The sequence below is a fragment of the Rhipicephalus sanguineus genome, chromosome 10, assembly GCF_013339695.2.
Source record: "Rhipicephalus sanguineus isolate Rsan-2018 chromosome 10, BIME_Rsan_1.4, whole genome shotgun sequence".
NCBI classification, from domain to species: domain Eukaryota; kingdom Metazoa; phylum Arthropoda; class Arachnida; order Ixodida; family Ixodidae; genus Rhipicephalus; species Rhipicephalus sanguineus.
Genome location: NC_051185.1, coordinates 61,902,905 through 61,917,913, shown reverse-complemented (window position 1 = coordinate 61,917,913; position 15,009 = coordinate 61,902,905). Strand labels below are relative to the sequence as shown.

Below are 15,009 nucleotides of genomic sequence, written 5' to 3'. Positions count from 1 at the left end.
CCTGTGAGACATGTACTAGGTCACTGCAGTGTAACCACTTCAGTGACATGCTGTTTGTGTAGGCAATAATGCACTTCACTTACCAGTGCAATAACCATTCTTGCTTGCCTGGTGCTGCAGTCGGATTCTATGAAGTGTATTATGCATGAATTGCATTGCTTTCCTCTGCTCCCTGTGGCTTTGCAGGTTCCTTGTCTTCGGCATCCCAGCAGCAGTACTATTTACTCGTGTTCTTTCAAGGTGGATTGCATTCCTGCCGGCAGTGCACCTATGAGACCAAGAACAGTGGACACATGCAAAGACACCTTTGTAAACATACGGGCGAGCGCCCATTCCAGTGCCACCTGTGTCTAGCTGCATTCTCTCAGAACTCGGATCTCACAGGGCACATTCTCACCCATACAGGAGAGTGTGCCTTTTCCTGTGACATCTGCAGTGCATCTTTTTCGCATAAAAAAAAACCTTGTGAACCACATTCGCACCCACACAGGAGAGCGTCCCTTTTCCTTTGAGATCTGCAGTGCTTCTTTTTCGCATAAAAGAAACTTTGTGAACCACATGTGCGCGCCCACACAGGCGAGCGTCCCTTTTCCTGTGGTCACTGCAATGCATCCTTTTTGCTCAAACGCAGCTTAATTCGCCACGTGTCTCATAGTCATGCAGACAAGAAGCCCTGAATGTCGTAAGCACATAGGGTTCATCTCCCTTTCTTTAAGGGGAGACGCGGGTCGAAAAGTCGCGGTTTTCCGAAAAAAATCTGGGTTTTTTTTTTTCGGCTGTATTGTCATCCTTGGACTATAATCTTTTATTTCTGAAAATATGAAGCTCAAATTCGCACGAGAAATTATCTAAAACGGCTTCCAAATGAGAAGCGGTGACGCGAGAAATGCGCAAAAGTCGCGAAAAAATGGTGTAGTTTGCGTCCTTCTGTTGCGAAAATGACGCGGTGCCCGCCATTTGCAATCCTGCCCGCATGCAGCGTAAAGCTGTCTTCTCCACAATACACCAGGGGTTAGTCTCGTATCTTCACGCAGAATAAAGAAAAAACGAGAAAAACAACGCGTACGTCGAGCGTTTTGAATTTCGCGGCACGCAGCACGAGGCCGCCATTGGACGGCGGCGCGCTCCACCCTCTGACTCTCCATGTGTACGCGGACGCGCTACATTCATTTAACGAACTCGCTCAATGACGCTATGTTGGTTATGTTTTCACGTTAGTACGTTCTGGAGATGTGCATGCGTCGCTGAAGTAATCTGCGACGCGATAATTTTAAGAGTGAGTGGCACCTGCGGTCGTGACAGTTGCTGTACGTACATACGTCAAACGCACGTGGACGCGTCGTACGTACGAACAAAGACGTAAGTGCATCGACGGTGTTGTGGTGTCAGTGGTGGACGTACTACGTGAATAATTTCCGTACTGCAAAGGTAACGCACGACCGTTTGTTTTCGTTGCCGTGGATGCAAAGAACTGGGGCATGCTACTTGTCAAAAACGGTGCGCTCGTTGAACGCTCGATTCTGGTGCACCATACTTTCTGATTTCGAGCCTGCATAATTTGGTCTGGTTATATTGAAAAATAAGGTATGTCGTTGAAGCATATGAATGTGTGTAATGAATGCATTATTCCAGTACCAATCCATGAACCTAACTTGGAATATAATTTGCGGCGCTAAAAAGGCGCACGGACAAAATAATCGGGGAGACGTGCACCCACACAGCACGTGTAACCGTGAGCTTTTTTGGCTCTATATCAGTGTCTAAGTCCTGCAGTACCAATAAGCCCGCAGTGCTGTACTTGACTGCATTTATATCGTACATGTACATCGAGCAGGTTTCTGGTGAAGACGAGCAGCGCGAAGCACGAAGTACAGGTAAGGGAGCACTGAGGAAGCGAAAGAATGACTAACACAAGCGCTGACTGCCAAATGGTTTTACCCATTACCTGCATTTCCGCACTTCAGTGCTTCGCGCTCCTCATCATCAGCATGAACTTGGCCACATCGCTATTATCCGGAGGTTGTTTCTGCATGTTCCTCGTGGTCCTGTAGCGATCACCTGCCGTCGCCAAATTACAAGTTCAAATTTACTGTAGTTTTTGAGAAGTAAACTATCTGCCTTCAGCGAAGCATGCCCTCCACAGATTTCTGTGCTGCGCTAGTGGAGGATCACGGAAGGTCGAGCATAGCCACGAACACTTTGTGAATTGGCTGAGGAAGAAAAACATGCCTTCGGAAAACGATGCCCTTTAATTGCGGATGTCCCCTTTGATGCAATGTTCTTTTATTAAAATGCAGTGTGAAATATTTACTCTAGTTGTGGTGTAACTGTATACATATCCGATTTGAAAAGGAGGGCTGACAAAAAACACTTGGCTCACGTACAGACATGCTCCTTTACTGTATTTGCCTTTTAGTACCAGACCTTGCTGCCAGAACAGTACACAAATGGCATGTACAGCCAAATTTAAGTTGAGTACAAACCTTCACTGTTTTGTACTGTGTGTACAGCCTCCAGCATTTTTAACTATATCGCGCAAGCCTCGACCGCACGCAGCATCAGCCCCTCACAACGGCGATAATCTGTGAGACCGGCAGTAGTACACGCAGCAAGTAGTAGTAGTAGTACTGCCGGTCTCGCAGATTATCGCCGTTCTCAGGCGCTGATACTGTGTGCGGTTGACGCTTGCGTGATATCGTTAAAAATGCTGGAGGCTGTACTCCACTCTTTCGTTTTGTACTGCTCGTCAAGGTGCATGAGGCTGTGTATCATTTCACGCTGTTGAGTGTGTGGGTGTCGTTATTTTCCAGCATTAAGAAAAACGGGAACCGCAGTGTTCTTTGCCATCCTAGGGGAGGTACACTTGGTCAAGATGTTCAACACTGCTCCAGACATCTGCTTCAGCATGACAGCACACTTACAGATGCACTCAGGCAATAAGTCAAACAACTGTACACGAACCTTTTCACACCCAAGCAACCGTTTAACGTGCCCTCACTCACTACGATTGAGAGATGTTCATCTGCCTCAGTGAAAGCTCTCGTATGAAGTCGCAAGGTGAGCTGCGCAAGATTTTGTGAAGTTATCTCCACAGACGTGGCCCAGTCTCACAATTCGTACGTAAAGGACTGCAAGGCAGCACACTGGGAAATAGATTCAGAAGGATTCAGGGTATAGTAGTTGGAGCCATACGATGTAAAGATTAGCTGTCAGTCTCATGCTTTTCCCACAGCTACCCAAAATATTGAAATCCAGTTGTGCACTCACACCTAACTTATCTAGTACAGTGATTTGGCAGCACTGTTGTGCATAAATATGGTCAATTTCACATTTTCGCTGGGCCCTGCATTAGTAGAGTTATTACGTATGGCTTACAAAGTACGGTAACTCTTATGCACTTGTACCACTGGTGTGGCCTTCGTCAAAGCAGAGCAACAACCAGTGTCATGGCAGCTTTTCTTCGTGGCTGCCACGTTTTCTGTTTCGTGACATTGCACTTGTGTTATGTCTGAAGAATCGAGCAACGCGTTGTGCGGCAGTCATTATCATGTATTGGTTAAAGAGAAGTCTTGCATGTTGATTTTATTGCAGAGCACCTGCATGACTTTATGAAGTGGGCAGTGCAGGTAAGTACTGGGAGCTCTGAGAAAAGTCAGCTATTCAGACTCAAAAATTGCCACAGGCACAAGCAGTGCAGTCACCGAAAAAATCTTTATATGTGGTAAAGATGTTAGTCATTTTCTTCGATGAGTCGAGAATAACTTCTTTCTGTTCTCTGGTGCCCAAAATAAGTGGCAACACTCTATTTTTCACGTATGTTGATTTCTTGCTAGGTACTTGCCATTTTGATGAGATGACATGGTTTTTCCCTCAAGATTGCTCTCAGGATTACCGAGAAGGCCTTACGTGCTGCCACAGTTGTCCGCCCACATACTGGTTGCCACTCTGTCATGTAGCATGTGATTTGAAAGGTGTCTTAGCGAAAAACCGCATGTTTAGTAGTTTAACCATATGACCTCTAGTGCCTGCGATCTATAGCTTTAATTTATTCGATCAGGCATTAGATTTAACATTACACTGAATGATCTGGTCACTTGGCTTGGATAAATATTTCTTATTCCAAGCTTAAGATGTGTGATATTTTGTGAACATCAAAATTAAAATAAGTTTGGTACTCCATATATTGAGGTGTAACTATTTTTATCCGACAGCAAGTACATTGCGCTACAAATTCTCAGTAGGGATACCAGCAGTCTTTTGTGCTGATGTGGATAACTTTTCTGCTAGTGACTAAAGACCACAATGCCAAGTCTTGTCTGCATGGCAGTTTTCTAATTGGTTTGATGTCTTTTTGTGTTGCCTTGACATCCTAATGTTTGCCATTTTTCACGAAGCATTCTGTTGCACTCCTGTTGTCATTTCACCATGGCCCTTATGCCAGACTAGCAGTTATTCATTCTGGTCAATATATTAATTTGTACTATAGTTCTAAAAAAGACAGTAAAGAGCTACAAGTCCCATCTTTTTTATGCTGCAAAGCGAACTGCCAGGCGCTCTTAGCCATTCTCGTCACTGCTGATATGACCATGGATGCTTTACTGTATATGTTCCAGCGAAATTCAAGCGCTTCGATTGGTATTGTTCACTAGAGCTTGTCTCTTCAGCAATGTATGTAGTTACTTCTAATTAGTTACTGAAAAAGTGATTACGCAGTTACAAGACTACAAAAAAGTGTGATAGATTATAATTAGTCTGTTAACTGCAAGTGCCGCTGACATTACCGGCAAACATTTTTCTGGGTGTGTCGTGAGCATTTGCACTGGCTTAACAGAGATCTCCTTTTTCTTGCAGATGTGTCCATTCCATCTACACAGCACTAAATAAGAGTTATGCTACGAACATTGCCAGAAATGCATCGTGACAGCCTTTTCATAGAAACCTTTGGCTTGTTTTCCTGATGACATTACAGTCTGAATCTTTAATTTATGATTTCAGCAGTGACATACCATATCTATTGACCGCTGCGTCTAATTGGTTTGTCTTAAAATGAGTGAGAACTGATATTTGTTTTTGGATGTGCTATTCTATATTAGTATAAAGAAGAGTATTGTTAGTTGGGAGGCGGCCACGCCGCTCCAGCAGTAAACGAGACAGTCGGACCATGCCAACAGAAAAACAGCGCAGGTTTTATTCACACTCGTGAATATATATAGGAAACTAAAGGGGTGAGGGAAGGGGGATAAAGATTGCGGACATGCGCACTTGAGAGCTTGGGCCGCGTCGTTCAGTGGGTTACCGCATTTCTTCCCTCTTAGTAGCCAAAACGCACGACCGGTTTCTTGGCTCGTGTGGAGCGCCGTAGTACGTGTGGCTGCTGGCGTTTCATCTGTGCTCCGCTTACGAACTTGATCCACGTGGCGGCGGACAAGCCCATCCACAGTCTTTACCTCCAGGAGGCGAGTGCCACGCGTAGCCTCCACTGTGCCTGGGGACCACTTGTCGCCGGCGCCGTAATTTCGCACGTACACGTAGTCTCCCGGTGCGAAATTCCAGCCTGGGTCACTCGTAGCTTTGGCAGGATAGACTCTGGAAGGAAAAGACATCTCCATTCTTGTGCGCAGACGATAGCCTAATAGCCTCTCTGAGGGCGAAAGACCCTCCTGGTGTGGTGCGTTCCGATAATTGCACAATACACGTGCCAGTGATGTGATGAGGCAAGTGCCTCCCATCTTCTTCAAGCCGTCTTTGATAGTGCGCACGGCTCTCTCTGCTAGTCCATTACTCTGGGGGTGATAGGGAGGTGTTCGAATATGCGCAATTCCATTGCGCTCCATGAATCGCTCGAACTCTCGTACAGTGAATGGCGTCCCGTTATCAGAAACCACCGTGCGCGGTATACCAAAACGGCTAAATATCGTCCTGAGGGCCTCGACTGTGCTATGCGAGTTGGCCTGTGACACGGGAAGCGCCTCAATCCACTTTGTGTGCGCGTCAACGACGATGAGTAACATTTTCCCCTTTATTGGTCCCGCATAGTCCACATGTAAACGTGACCACCTTTCGTGCGTCTCGGGCCAATTTGCTGGTTCTTTTGCCTGAGGCATCGGCAACGCTTGCACACAGTTTTGGCATGTCGCCGCAATGCGCTCGATGTCTTGATCTACGCCCGGCCACCAAAATAATGATCTGGCCTTTGCCTTCATGGTGGACACTCCTTGGTGGGCTTCATGCAGTAGCCTTAGCAACTTCCCGCGCGCTGCTGTCGGCACTACCAAGCGATGGCCCCAGTAAAGAAGTTCTTCACTAACAGACAGCTCATGCCGCTTTTTGTAAAAATCGGCGATTTCTTTAGCTTCCATGTCGAGTTTTTTCGGCCAACCTTCCCGGGTGTACTTGCGTACCTGGAAAAGTACCTCATCCGCGACGGCGAGCGCTTGGAGCTCCTTCCATGGCAGGGCCGGCTGATCCCACTGGTCCAGGGTCAGAACGACTTGAGCTTCTTCCTCCTGGTCCGCTTCTTCCTGTAACGGTTGGGGTAGACGGCTCAGAGCATCAGCATTGCACATGAGTTTACCCGGTCGATGTTGCAACCGATAACGGTAGGCACCAAGTATGATGGCCCAACGCTGAATGCGCGCAGCGGCCATAGCCGGCGTCTGACGATCCGCTCTTAGGAGACCCAGCAATGGTTGATGGTCGGTTAGAAGCGTGAACTGTCTGCCCAGCAGATAATCTCGAAATCGCGTGACGCCATAAACCAGAGCCAACGCCTCACGTTCAATCTGTGAGTAATTCTTTTCTGCGGCCGTAAGCGTCCTGGATCGAAATCCAAGGGGCTGATACTGTCCTTCAATTCGGTGGAATAGTGCCGCTCCCACACCGTAGGGTGACGCGTCGCACTCCAGAAATAGCTCTCGTGCGGGATCGAAGTGAGTCAGCACAGGCGCGGAACACAAAACGGCTTTTGCTTTTCGAAAGGCATCGTTTTCGCGCTCATCCCAAGACCATTTGGATTTCTTTTCCAGCAGAAGGTATAAGGGACTCAGGAGCGTGGACAAATTAGGCAAGAATTTATTGTAGAAAGTTAGCATGCCCAAAAAAGACCGCAACTCTGTGACATTCCGAGGAGTTGGTGCCAGCTTAATTGCTTCGATGTTCTTCTCTGACGGGTGCAACCCTGCCGCGTCAATTCTGTGTCCTAGATACGTAACTGACTCCTCACCTATTCGGCACTTGTCCGAGCGGAGCTTGACACCGTATTCCCTGAACCGCTGCAAGACTGCTTGAAGGTTCGCGGTTGGCTTATCGTTCGCATCTGCTATCAGGACGTCGTCTAAGTACGCTTGGACCCCTGGGAGGCCTTGCAGCACCTGCTCAATTGTTCTTTGAAAAATCGCTGGTGCCGAGGCTATCCCAAACGGTAGTCTATTGTAACAAAAGAGGCCCCTGTGAGTGTTTATAACCGCTAGCTTGCGCGAATCTTCGTCTAGAAGAATTTGGTTGTAGGCATCACGTAGATCTAAGATGCTGAACTGCTGCCCTCCACGAAGCGTAGCGAAAATGTCGTCCACTACGGGTAGCGGATAACTTTCCATTTCACATACTGGGTTTAGCGTAACTTTGAAATCGCCACAGATGCGGACTGTTCCGTCACGTTTCAGCACTGGCACCACCGGGGTTGCCCATTCTGAATAGGAAACTGGCGTAATAATGCCTTCGGCCACGAGTCGATCTAGCTCGGCGGACACTTTGTCTAGCAAAGAAAATGGAATTTTTCTTGCCTTACAGAACCTTGGGGTTGCTCCGTCCTTTATATGAAGCCGCGCTGGTGGTCCCTTGATGGTTCCCAGGCCCTCCGCAAAAAGGTCTGCGTACTGTTGCATCACGGGTGCCGCTGTCCGACTCTCCAGCTTCCCGTCCGATGAGAGTGACGCGATGTGAAGAAGCGGTGCCCCTTGTGTCTCGAGCATCTGTAACAGGTCCCGGCCGCAAAGGCTAGGTCCTTCGCAGTCTAACACAACGAGATCGCAGTCAACTGTTGCAGACTTGTAGGAAGCTTGCATTTTGACAACGCCCCGCACTGGTATCTTCCCAAGATAGCATGACAGAGTTAATGCAGCTTTACAAAGCGGTGGCCACTTATGACGATGGGCTTCGTATATCGCCTTAGGCACTACGCAGACAGGTGAACCTGTGTCGATTACCATATTCAGTGGCACTCCGTTCCATGTAACCTGTTTGTGTAGGGGCGGAACCAGGCTTTCATTACCCTTCACTGACCAGATTTGTAGTGCGTTACAGTCGTTATCTTCACTTTCCGCTGAACACTCTGTTATCGAGAAGGTTCTGTTGGTGGTGGCTGTCCGTGTGCATACTCGCGCCAAGTGACCTTGTCGCCCGCATTTGTAGCACCTGCGCCGTCGCAATGAGCATTCCCTGGATTGATGTCCCTGTTTGCCACAGCAGCTGCAGTGCTGCGATAAGCTGCTCCATTCGCTCCTGCTGATTTCGGGTTGTCTGCTATGCTTCACGTTGAACACCCCAACGGTGTCACCTTGCCCGGTCATTTGTTGCGACCCTAACTCTGCGCTTTCGGCTGCTAGAGCAAGTGCTTCCGCTTCTGCCAGCGTCAAGTCCTTTTTGGCTAATAGCTGTTTCTGCAGGTTTTTCGAGCGCACTCCACACACGATGCGGTCCCTCAGCATTCGCTCCAACATCGAAGAGAAGTTGCAGTTATGAGCTAGCTTGCGAATCTCGACGATAAACGCCTGCACGGACTCCCCTTCTTGTTGGTTTCTGTGAAAGAACTTGAAGCTTTCAGATATCTCGTTAGGGGACGGATCATAGTACTCGTTCAACGTTGAAACAACTTCTTCATAGCTCAGCGAGCTTGGTTTTCGCGGTGCGATTCTGCCACAAAGGATTTCAACGGTCCTCGATCCTAACGCTGCCACCAACAAGGCCCTTTTCTTCGCGTCGTCCGTAACTTCGTTTGCTTCGAAACAGGCGTCAATCTTAACGAGATACGCTTGCCACTTATCTGTCTCCTCTGCAAAATCCGGAAGCTTGAGGGCCATGGCTGCGGACGGGCTGATGGGTGTCTTCGTCTCGTTCTCGCAGCTGGCGCCTGGCTTACGCGTATCGGTGGGTATTTTCGTCGCCACTGTTAGTTGGGAGGCGGCCACGCCGCTCCAGCAGTAAACGAGACAGTCGGACCATGCCAACAGAAAAACAGCGCAGGTTTTATTCACACTCGTGAATATATATAGGAAACTAAAGGGGAGAGGGAAGGGGGATAAAGATTGCGGACATGCGCACTTGAGAGCTTGGGCCGCGTCGTTCAGTGGGTTACCGCAAGTATCTACTTCATTGCAGTTTTTTTGTTTCAATGAGCGTAAAAGGAAATGTGCCTATCTTACAAAGCATTGTTTCAGGATAGGAAGGTTGTTCTAGAAATGAGCTGATAAGGGCTCGTTTCTCGTCGATGGAAAATACAGTAGACCCTCAGTATGTGGAAATCTCTTAAATGGAATTGCTGCTTAAATGAAACAAATGCCTCCAATATGATTTGTTTCGTCCTTGAATTCTGCACCCCTGTTCACCTCATTAAATGGAACTGCTGTTAAACCGAAAATATTTTAGTGGTCTCTTCAGGTTCTGTTTAACGAGAGTCCACTGCACTTATTTGCTTGCAAAATCCACATCACTGCTACCACAATTTCTGTCCAGCCCCCATTTGCAACTGTGCTTATGCTGCCGGCTTCTGATCGACACAGTGGGCAATTCTAGAGAGCTCGCAGATGAAGGTAGCGATACATGCTCGCTCGCATTCAATACAATTACAAATAGCCTTTTTCTGGTGGGGCTGTGTGGGTTGCATGTGTGACTCCGGTTGGATGGGTGCTGTGCGCGGGAGTGTGCACTCTTTTCTCTTTGAAGTGCATTGCGAAGTCTCTCGCATGCAAGTGCTGTATGGTGACATCTGCAAGTGCTGTATGGTGACATCCCAATAAAGAAGGGCGTACGGCAGGGAGACACAATCTCTCCAATGTTATTCACCGCGTGTTTACAGGAGGTTTTCAGGGCCCTAGATTGGGAAGAGTTAGGGATAAGAGTTAATGGAGAGTATCTCAGTAACCTACGATTCGCTGACGACATTGCATTGATGAGTAACGCGGGAGACGAATTGCAGCTCATGATTACTGAACTGGATACGGAAAGTAGAAGAGTAGGTCTGAAAATTAATATGCATAAAACTAAAGTAATGTGGAACAATCTTGGCAGAGAACATCGCTTTGCGATAGGTGGCGAGACACTGGAAGTTGTAAAGGAGTACGTCTACTTAGGACAGGTATTAACCGCGGAGCCGGACCATGAGAGTGAAATAACTAGAAGAATAAGGATGGGTTGGGGCTCATTCGGCAAGCATTATCAAATCATGAATGGTAATCTACCACTATCCCTCAAGAGGAAGGTATATAACAGCTGCATCTTACCGGTACTTACCTACGGAGCAGAAACCTGGAGACTTACAAAGAGGGTTCAACTTAAATTGAGGACGACGCAGCGAGCGATGGAAAGGAAAATGATAGGTGTAACCTTAAGAGACAGGAAGAGAGCAGAGTGGGTCAGGGAACAAACGGGGGTTAAGGACATCATAGTTGAAATCAAGAAGAAGAAATGGATATGGGCCGGGCACGTAGCACGTCGGCAGGATAACCGGTGGTCATTAAGGGTAACTGACTGGATTCCAAGAGATGGCAAACGCGTGAGGGGGAGACAGAAAATTAGGTGGGTAGATGAGATTAAGAAGTTTGCAGGTATTACGTGGCAGCAGAAAGCACAGGACCGGGTTGATTGGCGGAACATGGGAGAGGCCTTTGCCCTGCAGTGGGCGTAGACAGGCTGATGATGATGATGATGATCTCTGCCAAAATTCAAGTAAATCTAGTCAGCTCTGGAACTTGTACAAGTTTGTTGTTTGCTCTGGGTGAAGCCATGTGGAACTTAGCAGGCTTATCAAGGGCATCCTGCTCTGCATTTCTTGTCTATTTATCGAATTGCTTATTTATATCCATCTTTGCTCATTTATTAATTCTCACACAGGTTCTGCACATTTGCTTCATCACTCAAAAGTTTTATTGGGATGTGGGTTAAGGTGTCTGTATATCTTGTTTGTCCTGGCAATGCATATTAATTGTTGCCAGAACTGTAATGTTAACTTGGACTCTGTATCTTCACTCCTAATGCAGCTATAGATGACACACACAGTATCGTGCATAGTCTGCTAGGTCATCATTTGACATAGTGAGGGTCTGTTAAACTTGGCTTTTCTTTCCTTTCCTCGGACTATCATTACTGTTGCTCATAAAGTACAACTTTGGAGTTGCTGTGTAGCTAAGTAAATTTATTTGTGGCCAGAATTGTGGCGACCACACTGTCGTGAGCAATATTTAAATGTGTATGCTGTTTCCAGTTGCAATAATCATGGGATGATGGGTGTTTTCGTTCTTTGTTAGCTTATGTCGAGTTGCTTAAGATATTTACGGTTGCTATGAAAACAAGAGAGGTCGTTGCATTTTATCATTTTAGATATGCTCTCTTGTGCTGCTGCTTCACAGTGTCATTTAGCATTGCATTTATCCTTACCAATTACACTGTCATGTCATCAAGGTGTGACACTACATTTTTTTTTATTATTCTGTTTAGAGAAGATGCAGCCATACTAGGGTGCTTTAGATGCTGCACGAAGTTTGAATTTTTTTGGATGCAAAGAAGGATTTTTTTTATTGAGCTGCAAGTGTAGAGACGCTTTGGATTGTATATGATTTCACATTTTTCAACTTAGTTCTTTGAACTGCACATGTTTTCACATTGCAATTTTCTTCTTTTCATTTACTGTTGTTACGTTAGTAGGCGACAGACTGCCTAAAATCATTTTTTTGTTTTGTCGAAGATCCAGTATTCATGTCGGGAAACATGTTTTTTTCTATGTATGTTCTGTGAGGATGTAACATAAGTGTGGTTTTTATGCGATGTTTGTAGGCACCATCATTTGCTTCATTCCTATGTCTATATAACAACATTGAAGGGGTATAATAAATGTTATTTTCTAGTTGCCTTATTGCTCCATTGTCTAATGTATCGTGTTTTGATCCATTTTACTGAGCCTTTATAGCTATAGCAGTAGAAAAGAATATGACGCACACCCCCTCCATTTTGCCCTATTATATAACGTAATTTGAATCTGTATATGGATACAGATTCTTAACTACGGTAAGATTTTTAACTGACATAACTAAGGTTAGTAGAGCTTAAAGAAACTCATGCGCTGTACAGTTTGGTCATGTATCCACCTTTGCCAACAATTTCATATTTATGCACCATTCACTTGTCTAATTATAAAAGCAAAGATTGAAAATAAATTAAGGCACACCTTCGCTAACTGATCTGGGACATGTTAACACATCCTTTCTTTCTTAGCAGTAGCTCCTTGCTGCACTGTTTCAGCTTTCAACTAACAAATTCTGCCATAGGTTGTCTGTGAATCACTGGGAATTATAGACCACGCATCCAAAAAACGAACCCCATTGATACATGCAATGTTTAATAAAGGCTGAGTAGCACATTTGGAAGTGGCATTGCGATGCCTTTTGCCAGTTAATATCACAATCTGTGAAGGAGACTTTTCAGTCATTTTTGTGAGGGTTGCCAGATTGTATCAATCAGTTTCAGACAAAAGAAAGCGCCCATATCATATGATATCCATTTACAGACGATATGCTGCGATGTAGAGCAGAATTCTTGCGAAACATGTACTGGGTCAGTGCAGTGTAACCACTTCAATAACATGCTATTTGTGTAGGCAATAATGCACTTCACTTACCAGTGCAATAACCATTCTTGCTTTCCTGGTGCTGCAGTCGGATGCTATGCAGTGTATTATGCATGAATGCATTGCTTTCCTCTGCTCCCTGTGGCTTTGCAGGATCCTTCTCCTTCGGCGTCCCAAAAGCAGTACCATTCACTTGTGTCCGTACAAGGCGAACTGCATTCCTGTTGTCAGTGCACCTATGTGACTAAGGAGAAGGGAAACATGCAAAGACACCTTCGCAAACACACGGGTGAGCGCCCCTTCCCAGTGCCACCTGTGCCCAGCTGCATTCTCTCGGACCACCTCATCTCAAAGAGCACATTCGCACCCACACAGGAGAGCGTCCCTTTTGCTGTGACAACTGCAGTGCATCCTTTTTGCAGAAACATCACCTCAACGTCCACATGCGCACTCCACACGGGGACGCGCCCGTTTTCCTGTGACCACTGCAGTGCATCATTTTCGCTTAAACAGAGCCTCAACGACCACATGCGCACCCACACGGGAGAGCGTCCCCTTTTCCTGTGACCACTGCAATGCATGCTTTACACGAAACAGACCCTCATCCGCCCACATGGGCCGTTGTCTTGTATGCACGAAGCTCTAAAAGGCTAGGTGCACACAGGCTTTTTTTTATGGGGCTGGATTGATTTCCTTATTGTGTACGTAAATTGCTTTCAAATGTCTTTATATCCCTCAACTGTCGAGTTTCTTTCACAATGTTACTTACAGGGACATCCGTCATTCTTTAAGAAAACTTCTTAAGTGACTGTGGGTGACTTCGAACACATGCCATTATGTCAAAGGCTGGCTTACCTTGGATGTGGATTATGCAGTCCTGTGGGTGCTGGGCTGAGCAACAGGAAGGAAAATAAAGTATATTACTTTTTCTGCAATTACCTTGCTCATTCATGTGAATCACTCTGCTCGATGTAACCTGACTCTTACTTATTTGCTTGTTTGCTCCGTCACGTTTTCAAAGGTCCTTCCAACACGATTCAAACACTATTTCTTACTTGTGGCTTGCGTAGACCTAGCTTGCCAGGCATAACTTTTGCATACATCAAAGCACCGATATCAATATATTTAATATTTTAAAACACGCAATGAAATCACTAATCGCTGGTGACTGCATCAACGCATATTGGTGCTGGCCATAACGGTTGCGAGTTTAAATCGTAAAGAAGAGCACAGGTCTTTGATTGGATCAATGTAACCTTACACGTGATTGAGGCAAAGCATTCAAAAAGGGATTATTATATGGCTTTCTTTTGCGTGCTTTTCCACTAAACATGAGATAGGTGCTGTTGCAAAGGATAAGCAAACACTACTAGTACAAAGCACGATAGAGGCGTTGGGTGCTAGTCTGCCTCTGGCTTTTTCCTTGCATGGTTTGGATGACCATACGAAAGGCTTCTTTTACTTCTTTCTCTTCCTTGTGTACGTTTGTGGGCTGCCTCGTTTTGCACATACGGTACACTCTTGATTGTTGTTGGAAGTGGTGCAAGATCGAGACTGCGAGTTTGAGAAATCTTAGTTTGCGGTAACTTTTTTATGCTAACTCAAACAGAGTGTGCCGTTAAATAAAAGCTGTGCAACTTGGAAACACAGTAGCGGCACTGCCTGCTTTTAGGCCTGTGGCCTCCGAGCATTAAAACTAATACTTTATAAGTCTCTCATACGCTCCAAACTTGAATATGCATCTGTCATACGGGATCCCAGTCATGCTAACCTTATCACCTCTCTTGAACTAGTATAAAATAACTCTAACTCTAACAAGTACAAATAATCCTCTCTAACTACAACCGCACTGCCAGTATAACCTCAATGGATAATAACTTATCACATATTCCATTGGCTTACCGATGCCCGTCTTTCGCTATTTCATAAAATTTTCCACCATCCAACACTTGATAATGACCTCATACTCCGGCCTGTGTACATTTCAAACCGCGTTGATCATCGTAATAAGGTAGGAATCGCATCATGCCACACTAAGTGTTTCTTTCAGTTGTTTATTCCCCGTACATCTCAGGATTGGAACCACCTTCCCTCAAGTGTCGCAACCATCACTAACTGCAAACCTTTCCACGAAGCATTAGATAACATTGTCTAACCAGGAGATTATTTACCTG

At 45.9% G+C, this 15,009-nt stretch overlaps 3 protein-coding genes across 3 annotated transcripts in view; 2 read left to right on the top strand and 1 right to left on the bottom strand.

Annotated features, from left to right (window-relative positions):
• The window catches only part of LOC119406428 (zinc finger protein 135-like), a 33,909-nt gene extending 33,555 nt beyond the window's left edge, over positions 1-354 (top strand). Inside the window, exon 4 of the mRNA XM_037673174.2 lies at positions 187-354. Within this exon, the coding sequence (XP_037529102.2) occupies positions 187-354 (168 nt within the window). The remainder of the gene's footprint in view (positions 1-186) is intronic.
• LOC119406426 (oocyte zinc finger protein XlCOF6.1-like) overlaps positions 1-15,009 on the top strand; it is a 252,305-nt gene that overhangs the window by 174,424 nt on the left and 62,872 nt on the right. The window lies entirely within an intron of this gene.
• On the bottom strand, positions 2,849-9,077 carry LOC125760253 (uncharacterized protein K02A2.6-like). The gene is made up of 3 exons (XM_049420093.1): positions 8,532-9,077; positions 5,402-8,087; positions 2,849-2,895 (listed from the first exon to the last, which is right to left on the bottom strand). Exons 1-3 carry the CDS (start codon positions 9,075-9,077, stop codon positions 2,849-2,851), a joined length of 3,279 nt encoding a protein of 1,092 aa, XP_049276050.1.